Source organism: Drosophila santomea, chromosome 2R (genome assembly GCF_016746245.2).
Source record: "Drosophila santomea strain STO CAGO 1482 chromosome 2R, Prin_Dsan_1.1, whole genome shotgun sequence".
Taxonomy (NCBI): domain Eukaryota; kingdom Metazoa; phylum Arthropoda; class Insecta; order Diptera; family Drosophilidae; genus Drosophila; species Drosophila santomea.
Window position 1 is genome coordinate 3895420 of NC_053017.2, and position 20595 is coordinate 3916014.

At 41.0% G+C, this 20595-nt stretch overlaps 1 protein-coding gene across 1 annotated transcript in view; it reads left to right on the forward strand.

Annotated features, from left to right (window-relative positions):
• LOC120444389 (serine-rich adhesin for platelets) overlaps positions 1 to 20595 on the forward strand; it is a 38069-nt gene that overhangs the window by 5590 nt on the left and 11884 nt on the right. Inside the window, exons 2-3 of the mRNA XM_039624005.2 lie at positions 6188 to 6324; positions 13919 to 14103. Of these exons, the coding sequence (XP_039479939.1) occupies positions 13920 to 14103 (184 nt within the window). The 5' untranslated portion in view covers positions 6188 to 6324; position 13919. The remainder of the gene's footprint in view (positions 1 to 6187; positions 6325 to 13918; positions 14104 to 20595) is intronic.

Sequence of the window (20595 nt, forward strand, 5' to 3'; positions counted from 1 at the left end):
GCTGAGCCAGCTGAGATACTTGTCGCAGTCACTGTGTTTGTTTCAGACCCAGACAATCGCCTAATGCCCAAACCAGAACGATGACGAGGCAGTCCCGCAAAGAAGACCTTCACGCTGGCAAACAAGAGCCACATATACACGTATGTGTGCATATTATATATTTTCTGTGGACTGAGTAACAACACCAGTCGCATTCTATATCCTACGTCATCCAAGGAGAAGGGCGGTGCGAGGTGCTCGAATCGAGACAATTGCACGTGCTTTGCATGTCGAATTACAAAATAACGAGAACAGCCACTTGTAACTCACTTTACAATCGACAGCTACGCAGAAGCTCTTTTCAGTTACAGAGCAACAGGTTTCTTGCCTTCAATACCACTGGGAAAAATAGCAAGTGACAGCGTCAACAAGTGAACACCAAGTCTTAAAATTAAATGTAAATATTAGTTGTTATTCTTCACACATTTTGAATTCAGAGCGTTGGATGCAGGTGACTTCGTCACAACGTTTTGCCTGGTTAAGGGATGCGCTTGAGAGTTTCAAACCACTGACATATATTTCTAATTATATAATATAATACTTTTTTTTAAATTTAAACTTTTTTTGCTTAAAAAGAACCGCTCAGAAGAGGGGGTGTTGTTCGCTTTCTTGTAGCGGTTTTTCTTTCTTAATTATGCAGAAGCCTCTTCGGGGCATCAAATATTCAATCGACACAGTGGCACACATTCGACCTCTATTCTCTTCGCTCTTTGTTTTGGTCAGTATATCTTATATTTTTATTTTGGCTGCTTTACTTTTATTTGGGTTAATGCTGAAAAATTGTCAGAGTTGGCGGACAACTTTCGTTGGGGCAAAGAGCGGAAAAAAATAAGAAAAAACTAATCTTTTGCACACCAAAGCCGACTTCTTCGTCAATATCATGTCCGGCTTAGAGTCCGGAAAGGTATATCAGCTGTAAGCTGTATATAAACAAAGTTTGAGGATGAGACTGGGTGAGTTGGTAACTTTGGCTGCCTATGTTGGTAGAGTAAAGTTACTTTTTATACACAAGAGGCTAAAACGATTAGGCATTAATGTTGGCCAATCTTTTTTATGCGTTTCTTTTATAATTTGCGCGCTATTAGCGTACTTATTTTTAATAACTTTTTTTGGTTTTCTTTCTGGGTCACTGCTATTAAGTTTCTAGGTAGCAGATGGGTGGCATGTCTGTTTGGTAAGGTCGTGAATATCGTGAAAAAAGGCCTAAAGACTTTCGAACTTGGTGCAGTAAAAGTTTGGCAGAAATTACACTAACCTTGAAATGTGTTTGAATAATGATTTACCTTTTTGTAAAATTGCAAAATATTATATACTTCATTTTGAGAGCATATACTAGCGATTTAATTTGCGTCAATTCTCTGTTTGAATCCACAGCGATGACCTATTGAGCTTAAAAAAAGGGTAATAAATTAGAGAAGATAAAATATTTATATATTTCCAAATTCTCGGGCAGTTGTCACGAAAGCAGAGCCTAATATATATTCATATTGTTATTCAGTTGCTTTCCCTTTTGTCCATTTATCAGCTGGGGTGTTAAGGGAAGTGCTTCACTTTGAAGAAGAAATGAGCTCCAGGCGGATAAAGCACGGACAGATATATGGGTGGTACGAGAATATACGAGCCCAAGCGTAGCTGTGGGATCTTCAACCTTATCGCGAACTGTATCCGGACCACACCCAGGGATTGGAAAAAACTGAAATGAAACCAGATCCAATCTCCATTCAGCGCAGGAATGTTCAGAAGTCACTTGGCGGATTTCATGCTCCGTTGGCTTTGATTAGAGCGTTCGATTTGTTTGTTTGATCCGATCATGCCCGCAATTAAATTCAATGAAATTTAATTTCGCAATTGAATTTCATTTTCAGCGTGCTTGCGAATTACTCGAGCGTTCAAACTTAGCCAAGTATTTATCGCCCCCACAATTTTCCCTTTCGCCTCTGGTTTTCCGATTTTCACCAGCCCACAAAAAGCAGACACATCGATTGGCTTTCCTCGTTTTCTTTTGCGCAAATTATTGGCCATCGAATATTTCAGTGTATACCGGAGTATTATTCATACACCTAAATTGCTTATTGTTCTGTTGACTAACATCACTAACTATAAAGGGTTTCTGCAGAGTTTTTATAATAATAAAGTTCATGAATGAAACAAAGATACAAAACAAAATACCTATGATCTCAGCATAAAAATCCTTTTTACAACTATTCATTATAAGAACAGGTTCTTTCGTCAGAGGAAAACCCATCTTATTATCCATATACGTTACAATTTGGTGTTGCTTCGGTTTTCGCTATTCATGTTCATGCCCCATTGACTTGTACTCGAGATGATCGAAGTCGAGGGGCTTGGGGAAGACGATGATGGTGATGATGATGATGATGAAGATGACCAAGGGGCGAGGTCTATTTCCAAAGCTGGTCCGTACTCGTTTCATTGCCGAGCATTCGGGTTGGGGCTTACAATATTCTATTTAACGGCTCATCGGGTCTGATCGCCCGTGGAGCATGCCCCCAAGAGGGGATCTCGAGATTTTCCTTTGTTCCCAGCCCGCTGCAATCTTAATGTGCGGCTTAGGTGAGTGACTAACGGCCAGCTAAACCATGAGTAAGTGGCTCCAGGGCGTGGGTAGCTCGAAGAGTTCAGGTGTTCTAGATGGGAAATGATATTAATTTTGACAAATTTGCCAATTTAAACCGCTCTATGAATGGTTAAATGGTGATCTTGGAAACGATGATGTTACTGTCAGCAGTCAATTAAAAATCTGCCAAATTCGAAACAAGTGAGTCACCAAACAGATTCAGATATTAGAAACAGATATACTTTGCCTTTTACTTTACCACTTGCCATAAATAATGTTTTGTTGGCATTTTATGCCTGCCCGCTTAACCAAGTTTGAAATCAACCCAAGATCATATTTTCAGCTCAATTAGAGCATATTAAGTGTGGCAAGACTTAGTAGTGAGAGGTGTGGAGGGCGAGGCCAGGAGAGAGTACGTACTTCTTGTTACTTTTTTCCACTGTCTTCAGAATATAAATTAACGCAACAATTAACAGAAACGAGTTTTTGAGTTAGGGGGAGAAACAGAATGGAGTGAAGAATACGGCCATGGATGATATTTCGGTGGAGGGGGAATATGAGAGTGGCAAAGCTGCTTTATTGAACAACACAACTCTTCAACTATTTATGATGGACCCCGCTGAAGTGGCAAGTTCTGAGCGGTTCGTTTTGGATTTGTTTTGAAAAAAGCGGATCGAAAACCCAACGAAGCAATGGAAAGTAAGGGAAATACTCCACTGAAACATTAGAAATAGAGTGGTGGCAATAAGAAAATGTTAATGTGTTTGTGGCGCATTGATGATGACTTCGATTTTCCAAGCAATACGTTCGTTTTTTGAAACACTTGAGAAAAAAACCCATACTTCTATCAAAAAGTTGTATCTAAACAGTTCGGCAAAGCGCAAAATTCGTTCGAGTTATCCAAACAAAGTTTGGGTGGTTAGCATCCAAATGATGTGATATTGCTAAGTTTGCTGTGTTTGTGGTTCTTTTTTGTTTTTTACGCCTTTGACTTGATGTGGTCTTGTGGTTTTCCAGTTTCCAGTTTTCAGTTTGTTGTTTGGGTTTTCGGTTTTACTTTTATTACCATTCCACTTACGAGCTGTGTGGCATTGAAGTGTTGAGTTACTCCAGACTTTAGGCAAATTCTGTCTTCGCTGTATTCGCAATCGCTGGCGTCATTTCTTGGCCCACAAAGTTATGTGACAAATTTTCCATAAATACATTTCGCCGGCGGGCGAGAGAGTTCAGTAACCCCCATCTGAACTGACCTATTTGCGGCGATTGCCAGGCGGAAAACGTGAGCGAGGAAGTGAGCCAAACATCCCGCAATAAGCAGTTCGGAAAAACTGGACACTTTTCTTTGGAAAATCAAATACATTGTACTCTTCTGAGATAGTATTCTACTATAGCTCTTATTCAAAGGCACTAAATGGGTGTTTGAATGTGCACATATTTAGAACTATAATCTTTACATATATTCATTCTGATATTAATAGAAACATTTAGCTGACTTGTAAAGTATATGAAATTATGTATATTATAATATATCCACCATTTTGTGCAAGAGGAATAGTTGGCATTCCGCACAGCAGGCAATTGTGTCTTTCGTTCACTTATTATTGCGTGGATATATTAATGGACATGCAAAGTGTATCCCTCACTCTTGCATTTTTGTTTATTTTTGGAGTATTCAAGCGAATTGCGTTTGGCCTGATGAGTCATTAAAACTAAAAATGTTGCATTCTAAAAATGGTTATATATGGGCTTACGCACTATCTTCTTCCGGCACAAGCCAATCTGATTTGGAGAAAACAAAGCAAATGACAAACGAAATTCAATTAGACTTTGAATTGGTAAAATTAAGCTGACCGAAACCCGTTTAGAATCCAGGTTTGGATAATTTATTCATGGATTCATCATTCGATGCATTGTTCGATGGCCCAAACAGAAACTTTTACTTTTCAACATTGTTATGGTTCCATTGTGAGTGCTCATCTTTGAAGAGGCTCGAAGAGATCTCCCCTGCAATTAATCTCCGCCAGCCCCAAACAATCCAATTAGATAACCCAGGGCCTACTCATTTTCAGCGGGGAGTGAAAGTTTACGGCTCGTTCTAGCCCACTGGCCGGACTGGCCCGGAATCAGAAACACGAAATCCGGAATACGATCGCCATTTGCATAAAACTCTCATCTAATAAAAGCCCTTTACAGTGGGCAGTCGCTCGAGTGCTCGATCTCGAATGGCATGGTATCGTACGTGGAAATGCGTAGAAATCATGGTTTTAGATCAGTGTTTTTTGTATACACATGCTTTTTGGGCGATTAATGATGATGATACCGCTCGGTAGAGTTTCACTACCAATCGTAAAAAGCATCTTGAAGATTGCATCGGAAATGGAAAAGTGCATCACGATTCCAATCTGCCTTTTACTACAAAGAAATCAACATGTTACCTATACAAAGTTTTAACTATTTAATCATGTGCATTTGGGAAAACAATTTAAATTCGGTAAATGTTTCCTAGGTACTTCAATGCATATAAAAATCTCATAAAACACATAAAGCTCAATTATTTTGACCCAATTTAATTGCAGGCTCAGTTTTACGTTTTCACAAAGAACTGACCTCTCCATCGCCGACTTTTCCCGCCTACGACATTTTTGCAGGCCCATTTCTATGCAAATCAGCTGAGAACACGCACACATCAGTTGGGGAGGAAAGGAGGAGGTGGTTGGGATGGCCTCATATACTTATAATGGGGCACCGGCTTTCAATACACCGCATGATATGCGATAGGGATATGCAAATTCAAAGGGGTTAGGGTGGGCGAAAAGGGAGGCGCAGGGTCCTCGAAGGGAAGGCCTAGCCCAATGTGCAAATTCCTTTTGCCACGGGCTTGGCAGAAACGTGACGAAATGAAGTCTGTTTTGGGTATTCAGGCCTTACGTAATGCGCCTGTTCGGGTCTTTAGTTTCTTTCTCAGCCATTGTGGTATTGTAGTGTCGGGGGATAATCAAGATTTACGCCCGACTTTCGCCGTTATCAACGGCTAATGGGGCTGGAAAATCCAGGAGTCGCCTGTGGATGGCAGATTGTGCTGGGGGTTCATGTTCTCTTTGTGGGTCAATGACCGTCCAGAGTGGTGATTGATTCTATTGCAGGAGATTTTTCAACTGCACAGTGAGAAAAACTTTCATAATAAAGGTTTGCATAATGCCTAACCATTAAATAACATTTCTTTCCATTTCTTTTAGTAACATGTTATATTTAGTCATCAAGAATAAGACTTATTATGGTCGCTTTGCTAAATAAGCGTAAAATTGATACAGCGCTCTGACAATTATGGATTGCTTTTAAGTGTTGTGTATAGTTTTAACTCAGAGACATGTGTCTATAGATCATTGCTTGGTTTCGATGAACATGAACTTGATGAGTTCATAAATAGCTTACACTTCTTGGGGATACACATGCCCCACACATGTGTGGCACCTCGGCACCAGCTGATCCAACCTTGAATTGCATCACTTCACCCTCGAAAACCATGATCACTTATTCATTTACTCAATCTGTTTTCGTTCTTCTTTTCAGACCACCAACAAAAGAGATTCGAACAATGTAACGACACCTTAAACGATCTAAACACAATCGAAAGGCGGAAAATTATTGTACAAGTATTGCCCAGAAATAAAGTTGAACAGACCCCAAGACCACTTCAGCGAAATCAGGTGAGTTGGGCAACGATTTGGAATTGCTTCTGAGATTGGGAAACACATTCGTAGATAAAAAGTGATGCGCAATCATAAGTCGCTTTGATCTAAGTACATTCTTCTGCTTAAATATAGCAATTTTAAATTGCCATGAGATGTGGTTCCCTTTGGCAAGAGTTGAGAAGCCCCTCAGAAGGGAAATGACTTTGTTTATGGCTTTGTTCAAAACTGTGGAACATTGGCATTTGCTATGTTTTTTGGCCTTTTCAAATTTACGCTTATGCGCGGAAAGAACCCTTCAAAAATCGCTGTACGTGCAGCGTTAAAATATGAAGTGAACGGGCTTATACTCGTATATGCTAATATATATACTTATTCGCACCTGGGCGACGTCTCTGTTGTTATGGTAATGTGAGCTTCGTTTGGGGTTTCATTCTCATTACAATAACGCTTTTGCCCTCATTGTTTGCAGGCAGAGAAAGACCTTGGTGGCAGATCGACCTTGAATCCGCGTGTAATTTAAACAATATAATCAGACTGATTAACCCGTAAACCAAGCAGCTTAACACCTTCTCGCCGGAAAGAGGCAATAACTCTGCCAAAGAAAAGTCGGACAACCTTGTGCTGTCCTCAGTTGCTGAAGGCTTAGTTTTTGGCCAAACCCATAAATTAGACAGTCGGCTCCTCGGATTTCCTGGACTAATTTCAAGAAGGTGGAAAAGCCTGAACATTGCTGAAAATTTCCACTCCCCATGAGCACAGGGATGCAAGAGTACAGGGATTCTGCTGCAGAGAGGAAGGAAGTCGGCTCCTTTTTGCCTTATTTGGTTATTTGGTGACAGACTTCTGCCAAATTCGTTGACTAGGTCAGGCTCTCTCTTTTTATACCCGTTACTCGTAGAGTAAAAGGGTATACTAGATTCGTTGAAAAGTATGTAACAGGCAGAAGTAAGCGTTTCCGACCATATAAAGTATATATATTCATGATCAGGATCAATAGCCGAGTCGATCTGGCCATGTCCGTCTGTCCGTCCGTCTGTCCGTCCGTCTGTCCGTCTGTCCGTCTGTCCGTCCGTATGAACGTCGAGATCTCAGGAACTACAAAAGCTAGAAAGTTGAGATTAAGCATACAGACTCCAGAGACATAGAAGCAGCGCAAGTTTGTCGATTCATGTTACCACGCCCACTCTAACGCCCACAAACCGCCCAAAACTGCCACGCCCACACTTTTGAAAAATGTTTAGATATTTTTTCATTTTTGTATTAGTCTTCTAAATTTCTATCGATTTGCCAAAAAACTTTTTGCCACGCCCACTCTAACGCCCACAAACCGCCAAAAACTGTCAGTGTTGAAGACTCTCCTTCGCACTTCTACTAGCTGAGTAACGGGTATCAGATAGTCGGGGAACTCGACTATAGCGTTCTCTCTTGTTTTTGCATGGCTTCGTGTGTGTGTTGGCTTCACTTTTGTTTTCTGTTGGCCAAATTGCGACTGCGCAGGGAGCCGCGAAGGTCCTGGCAACATTCAGTTGGCAACATAACTTCTTTAAAGTTCCCGACAATAATTTACACTGAGACCATAGGCTAGACCAAGCTGAAAAGAAACTAAAACGATATAAGTACGTTTTTATGCTTGATATGCAAAAAATTTAAATAATATTTTAATTTGACACGGAAATTGTTTTTCTTCAATGACTAAACTAAAATAATTGGGTTCAAAATAGTTATAATAATATTTTAATAAAAATCCCCCATAGGCTAGACCAAGCTGAAAAGAAACTAAAACGATATAAGTACGTTTTTATGCTTGATATGCAAAAAATGTAAATAATATTTTAAACTAAAATCATTGGGTTCAAAATAGTTATATTAATATTTTAATAAAAAACCCCTTTCTAAGGGAAGAACTCCTCTAGTGGCGGCATCACATACTCCTAAGTTCCCTGCAACATAGTTCCAGTGACTGCCAAACTGTATGAGCAACGATGCTGCGATGCTGTCGCCCACGCAAAAAGAGCAAGCAGGATGGCGAGACAGAGGGAGCGGGACGGCGCACTGAGAGCACATCTCGCAGTTGCGCTCCTTGACCTTGGGCACGAACGCACTCGAAGCCCCCTCTGCTTCCACCCGCCACCCTAAAAGTGATTTACCCTTCGGTGACGCGAAATCCGGACAGAAATTCCGAGTCAGTCGCTCACTTTCAGCAGCCACAAGTTGTGGCCACGCGGATGGAATGAAAAGCGCGGAGAAGCAGTGAAGATTCAAAAGTGATGTTTTATGGTGAATCGTGAATGGTGAATGTGAACGGAATGATCCCCCGCAATGTCAGCAGTCCCACCGATTCGGATCTGGATCTGCAGTATGTAAATCACACCACAATCCCATCTGTTAGTCAATTAAAACGACGCAGAAGTAAACAGCCAATAAATCAACAGCAGCATCAGTCAGTCAGTCAGTGTGTTCTCTTTTTAGTTTCTCGGGGTCAGAATCTCTGAATCAGCGATTGCTGCGTCATCATCATCATCATAATCGCTCTTATCGGAACTTTTACCGACCCCAACCCCATTGATTTCCATCGATTTCCATCTATCATACACAGATTGATTGATAGGAAGGAGGGGACATTTCCATGAGCCCCTCTAGTGGGCCTCGGGTTCAAAGTTCGCATTTGTCAAATGGAGTGAAAATAGGGACTGTATAAACACGGCTGTCGTTTGAAGAGCCCAATCAAATAGAACGAGATGCGATTAAATGGCTCTGCGAAAAACAAAGGTTGACACTGGACAGAGACCTCTTCTAGGTTCGGTGGTTAATTCATTTGTTGTTGGGCACCTCTCTTAATAGCTGCTGAGTTGAATTTCAAATAATTGGCTACCTATTAGGCACCAGAAGTGGATGATAACTCAAGAGGCTCATTTTGAATTGAAAAATTGGGGCTTTGATCAGAAGTATTTATGCTCTCCTTCCCCATCTGTATACATTACCTACCAAACTTTGTGTACACAAGATACAAACAGCTCTTTCCTCATAAATAAGCAAATATTTCATTTTACTGGCGTTTTCATTTAAGATTCTCAATTAAGCTGCTGGAAAAAATGCATATAATTCAATAGCAATCGACAAACTGCTTCGCCATGAGTTACGCCATTGCACTCTGAAGCCCTAACTTTGGCATTTTCGCACTTTGAGACGACCTTCATGGCCCGAATCGCCCCCGATTCGCATTTTGTCCAAAGTCGTAGAAGCCGGTCATTAAAAGTGATGACAGATCCATTCAGTTGGCGGCATTAGGGTGAGGTAATACTCCGGTTGTGCACCGTGTGATGAGCATGCACTTTTGTTCAGCCCGGCTGTTTGCTTTTCCTTCTCCGGTTCTTCGAGCTTTCCGGTCAGGGGCACTTTCCTTTTCAATTTGACCAGCTCTTTGGCTTGGCCATTGTGCCTCTTGGCCGTTTTGCATTGACGCTTGCTGTGCTGACCAGCGTTAGACATTGGGAATTGTGCTGAAGTGTCGGTAACAAGTGGCTACACTGACACTTTTAGTTTGTGTGATTCATTCGAATATAGTTATCCGATCAATATCATGATATATGTGATATTGTGTTATATTAACTCATTATATAAACTTAATAGACAACTAAAATGATACAGCGAATATTTATCGTAAATTTTGTTCATTGTGAATTGTTTATAAGATAATTATTGTAAGTATAATCCTATAGTTTTTCTGCCTGTAGTTAATGCCTTAAACAGAGTCGAGAATCTCTAAGCTCACTTGGAGTTGAGTTTGCTTTAGAGTTAGAGCCGCGGCCTGGCTTCCTGGGCCATTGTCTATGCCTATACCACTTCGTAATTAAGTTGGCAAATTTGTGTAATGAGCTAGTGCAATTATACGGGCTGCACCGTGTTGGGCCTATGCAAATGCCACACATAATTATACCCGTTACTCGTAGAGTAAAAGGGTATACTAGATTCGTTGAAAAGTATGTAACAGGCAGAAGGAAGCGTTTCCGACCATATAAAGTATATATATTCTTGATCAGGACCAATAGCCGAGTCGATATGACCATGTCCGTCTGTCCGTCTGTCCGTCTGTCCGTCTGTCCGTCTGTCCGTCTGTCTGTCCGTCCGTATGAACGCTGTGATCTCAGGAACTACAAAAGCTAGAAAGTTGAGATTAAGCATACAGACTCCAGAGACATAGAAGCAGCGCAAGTTTGTCGATTCATGTTACCACGCCCACTCTAACGCCCACAAACCGCCCAAAACTGCCACGCCCACACTTTTGAAAAATGTTTAGATATTTTTTCATTTTTGTATTAGTCTTCTAAATTTCTATCGATTTGCCAAAAAACTTTTTGCCACGCCCACTCTAACGCCTACAAACCGCCAAAAACTGTGTTTAAGACTCTCCTTCTCCCTTCCACTAGCTGAGTAACGGGTATCAGATAGTCGGGGAACTCGACTATAGCGTTCTGTCTTGTTATAGTTTGTGGCCGGCGTTTTTTTACTTTGGGCTGTTTTGGTTTTGGCTTTGTTTTCCTTTGCTGCTCGTTTTCATTTTCATTTTCCCTGCGGTGTTTGCCCACTTTGCCAAGTGAGCTGAGTGCTGAGTGTGTGCTCATCTGCGAAATGCAAATGAAAGTCAAAGTTAATTTGTAAGATTTTCACGTTGAGATACAAGATCGCGAGACCGCCGGCAAAAACTGCGTGACTGTGATGAGTTACTTTTGCGGCTACGGTTAAAAAACAACTACAGTAACGAAGTGAGATAAAAGTGCCGGGGACCACGTCTCAATTTTCCGTCTGCCTGCAGTCTCGTCTCGGCGGAAAAGAAGTGAAAAACCCTCAACCGGGGAAATCAAAGGCGGCATTTACATTGCGGCTGCCTGCCTCGAAAATGAAGCATACTTTCGGGCTGTTAATCAAATACCGCTGCGGAAATTTGATGGATTCGTCGTTAATGGCTGGTATTTAGCTGGCCGAGGAAACTCCAGCTACCAACAAATTTATAATTGAGTATTTTTAAGGAAATAAAGTAGCCTTTTACAGGATAATTCTTGTTTCATTAAACCAAATCACTGAATTTAAATTAAACTTTAATTTACCAGAAGAACAGGCTAATGTTCCAAAGGAAACAACTTCAGTCAACTTTCAGTAAATTTATAATTAACGTACGATATTACTGTTTTGTTGAAACATATTTCTAAGAATTCTCAGACAAAAGACAAAATTGTTTGGCTTGAATAGAAATCGTTAAAATAAGGTTCAGATATGCTTAGTTAATAAAGTGAATGATTTATTTCGAGTGCATGCATGATTCATAAACAAACGGTACGCATAAACTATACTATTTACCGTTCTAATTTCCACTCATGCCCAGCTCAATTGGAAGTTTTTATGAATTTCGCCTTGGCATTCCCCCAAGTTCAATGCCAAAATCGTATTTAGTGGACTGATCCCCCATTTATATCATCTATATGCCGGCCAGACCCCCAGTTCAGTCATTCCGTTTAATTAACCATTGCTCAAAACGAAATGAACATTTTGCAGTTGTGTTGGATGAGTGCTGCTCATCTGTCTACCCCAATCAACATCATCGTCATCGCCATCGTCATCGTCACCGCGGTTTCTATCATCACTACGAGGCTCTTCATCATTTTATCAACTGGGTGCATGGGTGCACTCATGCACCCACGAGTGTCGACACGAATCCGCGGCTGCAGTTTCCATTTGAATGCGCAAAAAACGCTTAAACTGCAATTTGCGCTTGCTTCAAGCGGGTAAAAGGAGCGGCAAAAGGGGTCCCAGAGGGGAGTGAGCTCCCCACTAATTAGCACATCAAATACTCTGTGCACACGGAACACGTTCGCATCGGCTTGTGGGTGGGGTTGTTGCCTTAAAGGGGTCAAATGTCAGCTCAACGCACAACGCTATTTGGACAGCCCCACTAACTGGGTTAACTCAGTGGCCTGTGGAGCAGGAGCGTTGGTAGTTAGGTTACTCGCTCGCAAACGCGCTAATTACAACATGCTTCTGATACAAATAGGCCGCCCAAAAGTATGCAGCGAAAAAGGTGTCTACTGCACTCATTTAAAATTATTATTAGTTGACGTATAACCATTATTAAAAGCGCTTAAATAATACTACTATTTAAGCAGATTAACAACGAATTATTGTTGGTCTTACCTTTTACTACGCAATGCAAGGGTTTCTTGACTAAGTGTGTTTCTCGTTGAAGAAATGAAAAAGTCTAAGGGCCGCAACAAATAATTTTTTACAATGAGTGCTCATTTAAACATTTTTGGTCATTAATCAATCAATGATTGTTTATGGGGAAGGCTAACAAATATTAAACAATCTCATTTAAACCACCCGTAAATCATGTTAGTGACCTAAGATCCGCCTGATGTAATATAAGTCTCACAACGTCTGTGAGTGTTCGGCATCCCCGAACTTGGCATGAATCATCTGCTCGAGAAGCCATTACTCACGACCCATTCGTCCGGCGCCAAAAAAAAACCAAAATAAAAGCAAAGACAGCGGAGGAAGACCATGAGCCAAAGGCATATGCACATCGACAGAGTCTGCAGGCCACAGAGTTCAGGAAAAGGGGCAAATTCCTAGATGAAAATAGCTTTCCTTGAAATTCCTTTGGACCAGCCGCGATTTCGATGCAAGCGATTCGAGGGAATCCGCCGAACAAATGGAAAATGCATTCTGCTCTTGCCGGGCCATGACTTTTATTTATTGGATGACTCGGGGTGATCAAGTGGGTTGACTGAACTAAGGATGGGTTGGGCTGAGCGACAGTAATTTTTGGCATTTAAATCATTGTGAATCACATTAATTCCTAATGCTTTGAGCATATAGTCATTTATGTGAACCCGAAATATATTGCTTGTCTTTTTAATAAATAAAGCAAAAATTCTATAGGCCTAACTAAAAATATTCACAGGCAATGATCGATCCATTTAAAACTTCAATGGGACATTTTATTGAATTTAAAGGCACAAGAATTGAGATTTTTTCTTAATTTTCCAAATGTGATTGCTTCTTTAAGAGGGGATTCACTTTCAAACTGGATTCATACTCTTCCCTGTTGCCTTCTTCGGTTGAAAGGTAATTGTTTTAATTGTGAAAACTGTCAAGTAGGCTTTTAGTGTTTATCTATAATTACCAAGTCAACACATCAAATTACCCAGCATTCAATAAGTAATTCTGTTTTAGATCCGCACTAATTGAATTAAATGCCACAACTTAAAACTCTTCAAGTCTCAACCAATTGCCCTGTCACACTGTCACTCTGCAGACTGAGTTTTCCGCCAGGTTGTGGTGGCTTTTACGGCGAATGCAGTATGACGTTTAATTTCCCCCAGAACACAACCATAATGGAGATCCATTAGTGTGATGTCGCTGGATGTCAGTGCAGTTGAGCGATGGGTACGGGTTAAGTCAGGAGAAGTTCCTACGAAGGACTCCGATGCGGAAGAGTCCGTCGTCGTAGTCACCCACCGCAGAGAAGAGATATTTCTATTACGCTAATACTACTAATACTACTAATACCGCATACTCGCAGATGGCAATTACACATAGTTTTCCCTTTTTCCAGCATGTCTTCCGGCCTGATGTCGTGTGTGAGGGAAAACTCGCCGCCGCTGGAATCGGAGTTGGATGCCAGCTGTGCCGGGGGACCATTGTCACTGCCGGAGGGCCACGCCCACTCTCACAGCCATGGCGCCACCTCAACGCCCATCTCCAGTCCAGGAAACGATGCCCACCAGTCCCCGACCGCCGGTGAGTTATCTAATTGCTTTCGTAATACCCCCAACGAACTGGGCTAACAAACAAACACATCCCGTATTCCTGCCAAGGAATTTCTCGTTGGGCTGCGTTATTAAATCATTCAAGTGCGGAATGTGGGATTATGAAATTGCCTTGGGGCCTTGGCTCTCGCTTTCCGGGAATCGCTTACAATATTGAGGATTTCTCCTTCACGTGTTCATCATTTGGGGAAAATCCCCCAGGACACCGGTTGCGAAAAAGGTTCGCTGATTGCCAAAGGATTGGAGTTTGGTTTTTTTTTTTTTTTTTTTTTTTTTTTTTTTTTTTTTTTTTTTTTTTTTTTTTTTTTTTTTTTTTTTTTTTTTTTTTTTTTTTTTTTTTTTTTTTTTTTTTTTTTTTTTTTTTTTTTTTTTTTTTTTGATTGCCATCCTAGCGGGTATATTGCAGTTGGCCAGGTTTTAGCCTTGGCTTTTTTTTTTTTTTTTTTTTTTTTTTTTTTTTTTTTTTTTTTTTTTTTTTTTTTTTTTTTTTTTTTTTATGGATGCTTTATGAGTGTTGAATTTCGTTTTTTTTTTTTTTTTTTTTTTTTTTTTTTTTTTTTTTTTTTTTTATCTGTTCCTCTTTTGAGTTCAACTTCACACCACCATGATTTGATCGGTATTTCTCGTCACAGGTCTTCCGCCGGCTGGCTTATCAATGGTGTCGTTTTCACCGGCTCTGAATCGTCGAAACCATTCCTCCGCGGTTTGAGGTGATAGAGTACCATCCCCCAAAACTCCATTAATCTCACGGAACGTTTCTCTAGCGCATTTGCCTTTAACGAAGGAAAACTTTGAAATGGCGCGAATTTCGGCGTTAGTGAACTCCATGTTTACACGTCTATAACTGTTGAACGCAATATCCAAACTAATCATGCATCATGCGTTGTTTTGTAGGTTATTTCAAGACCTTTCAAATGATGTATAGTGTTGCCAGATACGAGCTCTGTAGCGCTTTGTACATAGCCGCGAAATTCAAAAGACAAAAAAGCTTTTAGTATCATAGTAATATATCCTATTCTTTTTTAAGGAAATAATAAATTCCAAATTCCTTCTACCATTGGACTACTAAATCAGGAAATTTCCTTATTGACTATGCATTGTTAAAGTATAGGGTGTTTTTTTTAGAGGTATAGAACTTTAAATTGCAATAAAACAACGATGGATTATTCGATTGACATGAATTTTATTGACATGAAAGATAATCTTGTGCATTACATTTTAAATATGATTTCTGCATATGACCGCACGGCTGGCTCGGATGTAGTCCAATCTGACGTCAATTCGCATGACTTTTTCCAACATTTGCCGTATATCGGCAATAACACGGCGAATGTTGCCTTCCAAATAGTTTAGCGTTTGTGCTTATCCGCATAGACCAATGACTTTACATAGCCCACAAAAAGTAGTCTAGCGTGTTAAATCACAAGATCTTGGAGCTTATGAAAAATCGGAACAACAGCAATCTCGTTTTGGCCATTCGACGATCTACGCCTTGCTTGATATCGTTTGTTTCAATTTGCACGAGTTGATTTTGTAAGCACGCATGACGAATTGCAAACAAACTGAGAATAAATCACTTGACAGCTGTTAAATCGGTCGCCATCTTGAACAGTAATGCCAACTTAAAGTTCTATACCTCTAAAAAAAACACCCGTTACAATGAATTCCCTTCACTCGGCCTTGTCTTAAAATATCCGCAGACTGGATTGCATCACTTGCCGCAGTAATGCCATCGATCATATGGAATGGAATTGGGGCTGTGCTCTTCCTTGAAAACTGAGTGAACTATCTTTGTTGGAATCGCATTGCAGAGTTCAGAGACGTGAACCCTCTGCAGATCGTATGGTAGTTAGGAAAGTGTGTGTTGTACCCAACAAAGCCATGTTATTGTAAACACCCTGTACGAGGTTGGGTATGTCCGACTTGGGCAGACGGTTGGGTACGCACAAAGATGTAAGATGTGGTTTGTTGGCTGTTTCGTATGTGCATAATTAGTGGGTTGTTTGGCTTTCGGTTTGTACTTTCAACGCCACCTCCCCCTGAATCAAATACAGATGCAGATACAATGAGCTAGAGATAAAAGGGGCCGTAATACATATTCAGATTGAGCCACATCTACATGGCTGCCACTGCACGTACATATATATAGTTCAGTTCACATGTGAAACGGCCTTTGTCTATTTGTTTTCGTTGGGCTAGCCCTCATATAGGCACCGACAACTGAATAACTGGATAATGTTTATATAATTGTGGGTATTACTGGCTACACGTGCTAATTAACGCCCCCAACTTTCTACGGCTAATGCAAATGCACAGCGAATCCAACCTCATGGGTTCTGCCAGCGGATTCGTAATGGGAATAGGAAGCTTTATCCATTTGGGGTCACCCCAACCGTGGTCGTTATGACAACTCCCACAAAGAAACGCCATCAACAATAACGGACCGCACTCATATTATTCACCTGTGTGGGTCTCAACGTGAATAAATGGATCGATGGACAGTGGGTGAAACTTCATGAATGACATAAGTTCAATACTTCATTGCCTTCAAGAACTCAGCATATTCAAGTATTTAAGTTTATTCTTATGCTTTCAATATAATTAAACTTGGTTAAAAATCATTCCCTTTACTCAATGCATTCACGAATAATAAAGTTATCTGTATCAAGATGGTTTTATTGAGCATCATATTGTTTGAAAAAATTAGAAAAGCATTTTTAATGGTCCGTCGGAGTTATTGGGCCGTTTGATATTGTAGCGATTGCAAATATTTACATTGCTGCATAAGATAGTGGTTGGTAATACAACAGCTGTGATATATATCTTTAGGGAACACTCGCGGAAGTCGTAAGCATGGTGTAATTTTATTTCTTGATTAGGCTCGTTAAAGCGCATTTATGGCCCACTGTGCTGTTGTGCTGTTAACAGCGCTGTTAGCCGCGCAAACGGCAGGCAGACACCTGCAGCGAGCCAAGAAACGCTAATCAGTCCGAATTGGCAACACAACGCGGCCAATAAGCCCAATCCCGCTGTCGATGACTCGATTCGATTCATTTTAGCCGAGTTCAGTTGAGTACGCTGGTTCGCTTTTTTCCGTTTTGTGGGGTCTGTTCGGGCTTTTCGCTTCGTTTCGTTTTCGTAGATTTCAATTTCAGTTCCCGAGAGTGAGTATCATTTGCCTGCATTGTGTTGGGGGTCTGTTATTTCGATTTCCATGGCGGTCCCATTGATTCAATTCATTCTGTGCGCTCCGCTCCACCTGAACAGGTGAGCAATTTCGCTGCCGAACGCGTCGCGCCGGTTATTGCACTAATTGAATTGTCGCTGAATGCAATCGCAAAATTCAATCCGATCCGTAATTCCAATTCGCCATTCGCAAGCTGCGAGCGATCAATCCGAATCCCAAAGATACAAAAGACACACGAAAGATGCAAAAGTCAACAAAGTTTAATCAATAATATCGGGAAAACATACCAAGACATCACTCGAGTCATCGAACGAAGTGCAAACTTGTGTGTTCTGCAAAGTGAAGTTCAACTAAAGCAGATACTTATACCCAAAGATATATGCCATATTCTGTCTTCTAACTAAAAAACTAAAAAAAAACAAGCTTGTTTACAATAGGCAACAATCAGTAAAGTAAACAATTCGCGGGAATTTTTCAGTTGAATAAAACATCTGTCGCTATTTTGGGCCTCATGATACATATTTAAACAGGTAATAAAACGTATTGTGTTCTTGTGCATTTTTTGGACTGGAACGAAGAGCGAAATTTGTGAAATTGTGTAGATACTGAACACTGAACCCTTTTTGTTTTGAATTTGCATTTCAATATTTTCCGACTGATGACTGCCTCCTAACAAAGAGTATTACAACCCAATTAAAACGCACGATGAACATTTAGTTTAAAACTAACACCCGTCCCACAAAACCATGGGCCATTATATAAGTTGACATACGTTTGGAGCTTATCAAGCGATGATAATGGGTTGTTTTGGGCTCAATCCCATCTCTTCTCGAAGAAACCTCGTTACGAGCTGATGGGGATTGGTCCAATTGGCCGACGCCTCTAATTGAAGTGCCACATGAGTTGTGTAATCAATTTGCTGCGTTGTACCGCCGTTGCCGTTGTCGTTGTCGTTGTGATTTGTCGCGTTCGAGTGCGAACACCTCAAGTAAAAGGCACTACGTTTCGGCCTGGTTAAAACTGATAAGCCGTGGCCATTGGCACGCAGACGACTGATTGCACTCGACGTCTTTTGGCCCAAAGATTGGCAATAGGTCTTCTCTGGAATAGGCTCTGATTGGCGTTCGGTCTTTAATAAAACTGCTAGAAATTAACTTTAGAGTATGTAGACAAATACGTTGTTTAGCACATTACATTTAAGGCAGTATTGGGAAAACAATTGACTTTATCATTAGCAAGTAATTATTAATCAACTCAAGAGATACATGATATATGTATACTGCTATCACGAATAAATAGACCTTTAGCTTTAGTATCCGATAATTATATGCTATTTGAAAACTATAATAAAAGTTCTTAAGCCCTGGCCTTGTTGACTCCCAATTTCTAGTACTGGGATTATGAAGTTTCAAGAAATAACAAAGTAACTAAAATAATCGAAGGGGATAACCATTTGTGGCCATTTCCCTTTCTTCGACCATCTTCTATAGCTCACCGATAGTCGTATGCCCAAGTTATTTATAGTTATTGGGCACTATGTCTAATCTTTATAGCCACAAATGCACTGATACAGCCAGACGGCGATATCGCAGTCTCTGTGTGGAACAATTACGCAGCAGTTGATTGGAAACTCGGCGATTATTCGCAGTGTTGATGTAATTAATCATACGCCTGTTGAACTCTTTGACCAACAAACTCAACGAACCTTGGCTAACCAACCCATCGGCATAACATTCAATTCTCGAGGTTTACAGCATTGCAATTTACTATATGCCCGAGTAGAGCCAACATTTGAAGGCCCCGAGACCCGTTGTTATTTTATTTCATTTCATTTTATTTTGCTGCCAGAGTTGTGCAATTCTTGGAGCTCTTGTCTGCCTCTTTGGGGCCTCGGGTGCTGGTGCTTTTGCTGGTGCTGGTTCTCGTTCTCCGCGATGGTTCGCTATTTTTATTCCACGCAAGTGAACTCAGCACTTGTTAAGCGGATAAGCTGCCCACATGGGGTAGCCCCCCTCCCCTCCGAGGGGCGGCCAGTGCCCGGTGGGATGTGGGCGTGGCTCTCTTGACCTTACCCAATACAACAATCCCAAGAGCTGGTCGAGCTCACATCCGCTGGCAAATAAAGAAACGCTGCGAAAACTGGCAAAAAAGGTCTCCAATTACTGCAATCGGTTGAAAAGTTGTTCGCCATTTGATTTGCACAATTTGCATGTTGAGACTTGGGAGTGTGGGGCAAGACGAATGTTTTCGCCAATGATTAATTAATAAATAACGAACCCACAGCCAAACCTCTTTGGCATTGCAAATTCAGAATCGAATGGCAATCGGTGTCACTTGAACACCTCCAAAAGTCCCACGTGGGCACTCGAAATCGCTATTAGAGCTAACATTAATCCCCTGGGCATCGGGTTGCCAAATTGAAAAGACGAAAATCGCTTTTGATGAATTACCAAAGCCCAAGCAGTGCCAAGCCAAAGATGACAATGACGCCAAGATTTCGCCCACATTCGCGGAAAAAGCGAAACCCAAACTGATGACAGGGGGCACAGCCAAGTGAACAATATGGGTGCTCAGGCAATGGCGAATCTTGCTCCATAGACTTTAGACAAGATGAATTAGAAATAATGTATCCACAATGCTGATGTAATCGCGATTGCCTCATAAATTGAATCACAGCTTCGTTAGACTGAGCCAAGCCGAAACTTTTCAATCTAAGATGGGCGCCTGTTTGTTAATTAATCTAAGAACTTCGGTAGGCTGCAGAAGCAATTCCATTCTCGGCGCGAAAAAAAGACTGACTGCTGACCCAATTAGGCATTCCATAAATAAACAATTTTCACTTGTTCAGTGGGGTGGTAATCCCGCTTCAAATTCCATTAGCCCCGGATCCCCAAGCAATTTTGGAGACGAACCGAGGCTGACAGCCAGACACCCCAAGGGGCAATACTCGTAAATAGAATGACGTGCCACTGGGAGTCCTCTTACCCCACGCTGCATATGGTGTATGGCGTACTACTTCTTTTTCCATGACTAATCAAGCGATGACCAGCCCCAACGCAGGTGAAATTAATCATTAAAATCGAGCCCTCAGCGAAAAACATAAATGAAGTAGTCGTACCCATGACTACACATGTGTTTGGCCATAAACAAATTTGTACATATACAATATATAATATAATATACTGTGTATACAGTGGTCTTTCGGTGCTCGCGTGTCGCGGCCCCAAAACGTGACTGTTTTTTTCGATTAGAGGTCGAAGCTTTATTGGCTGAGTT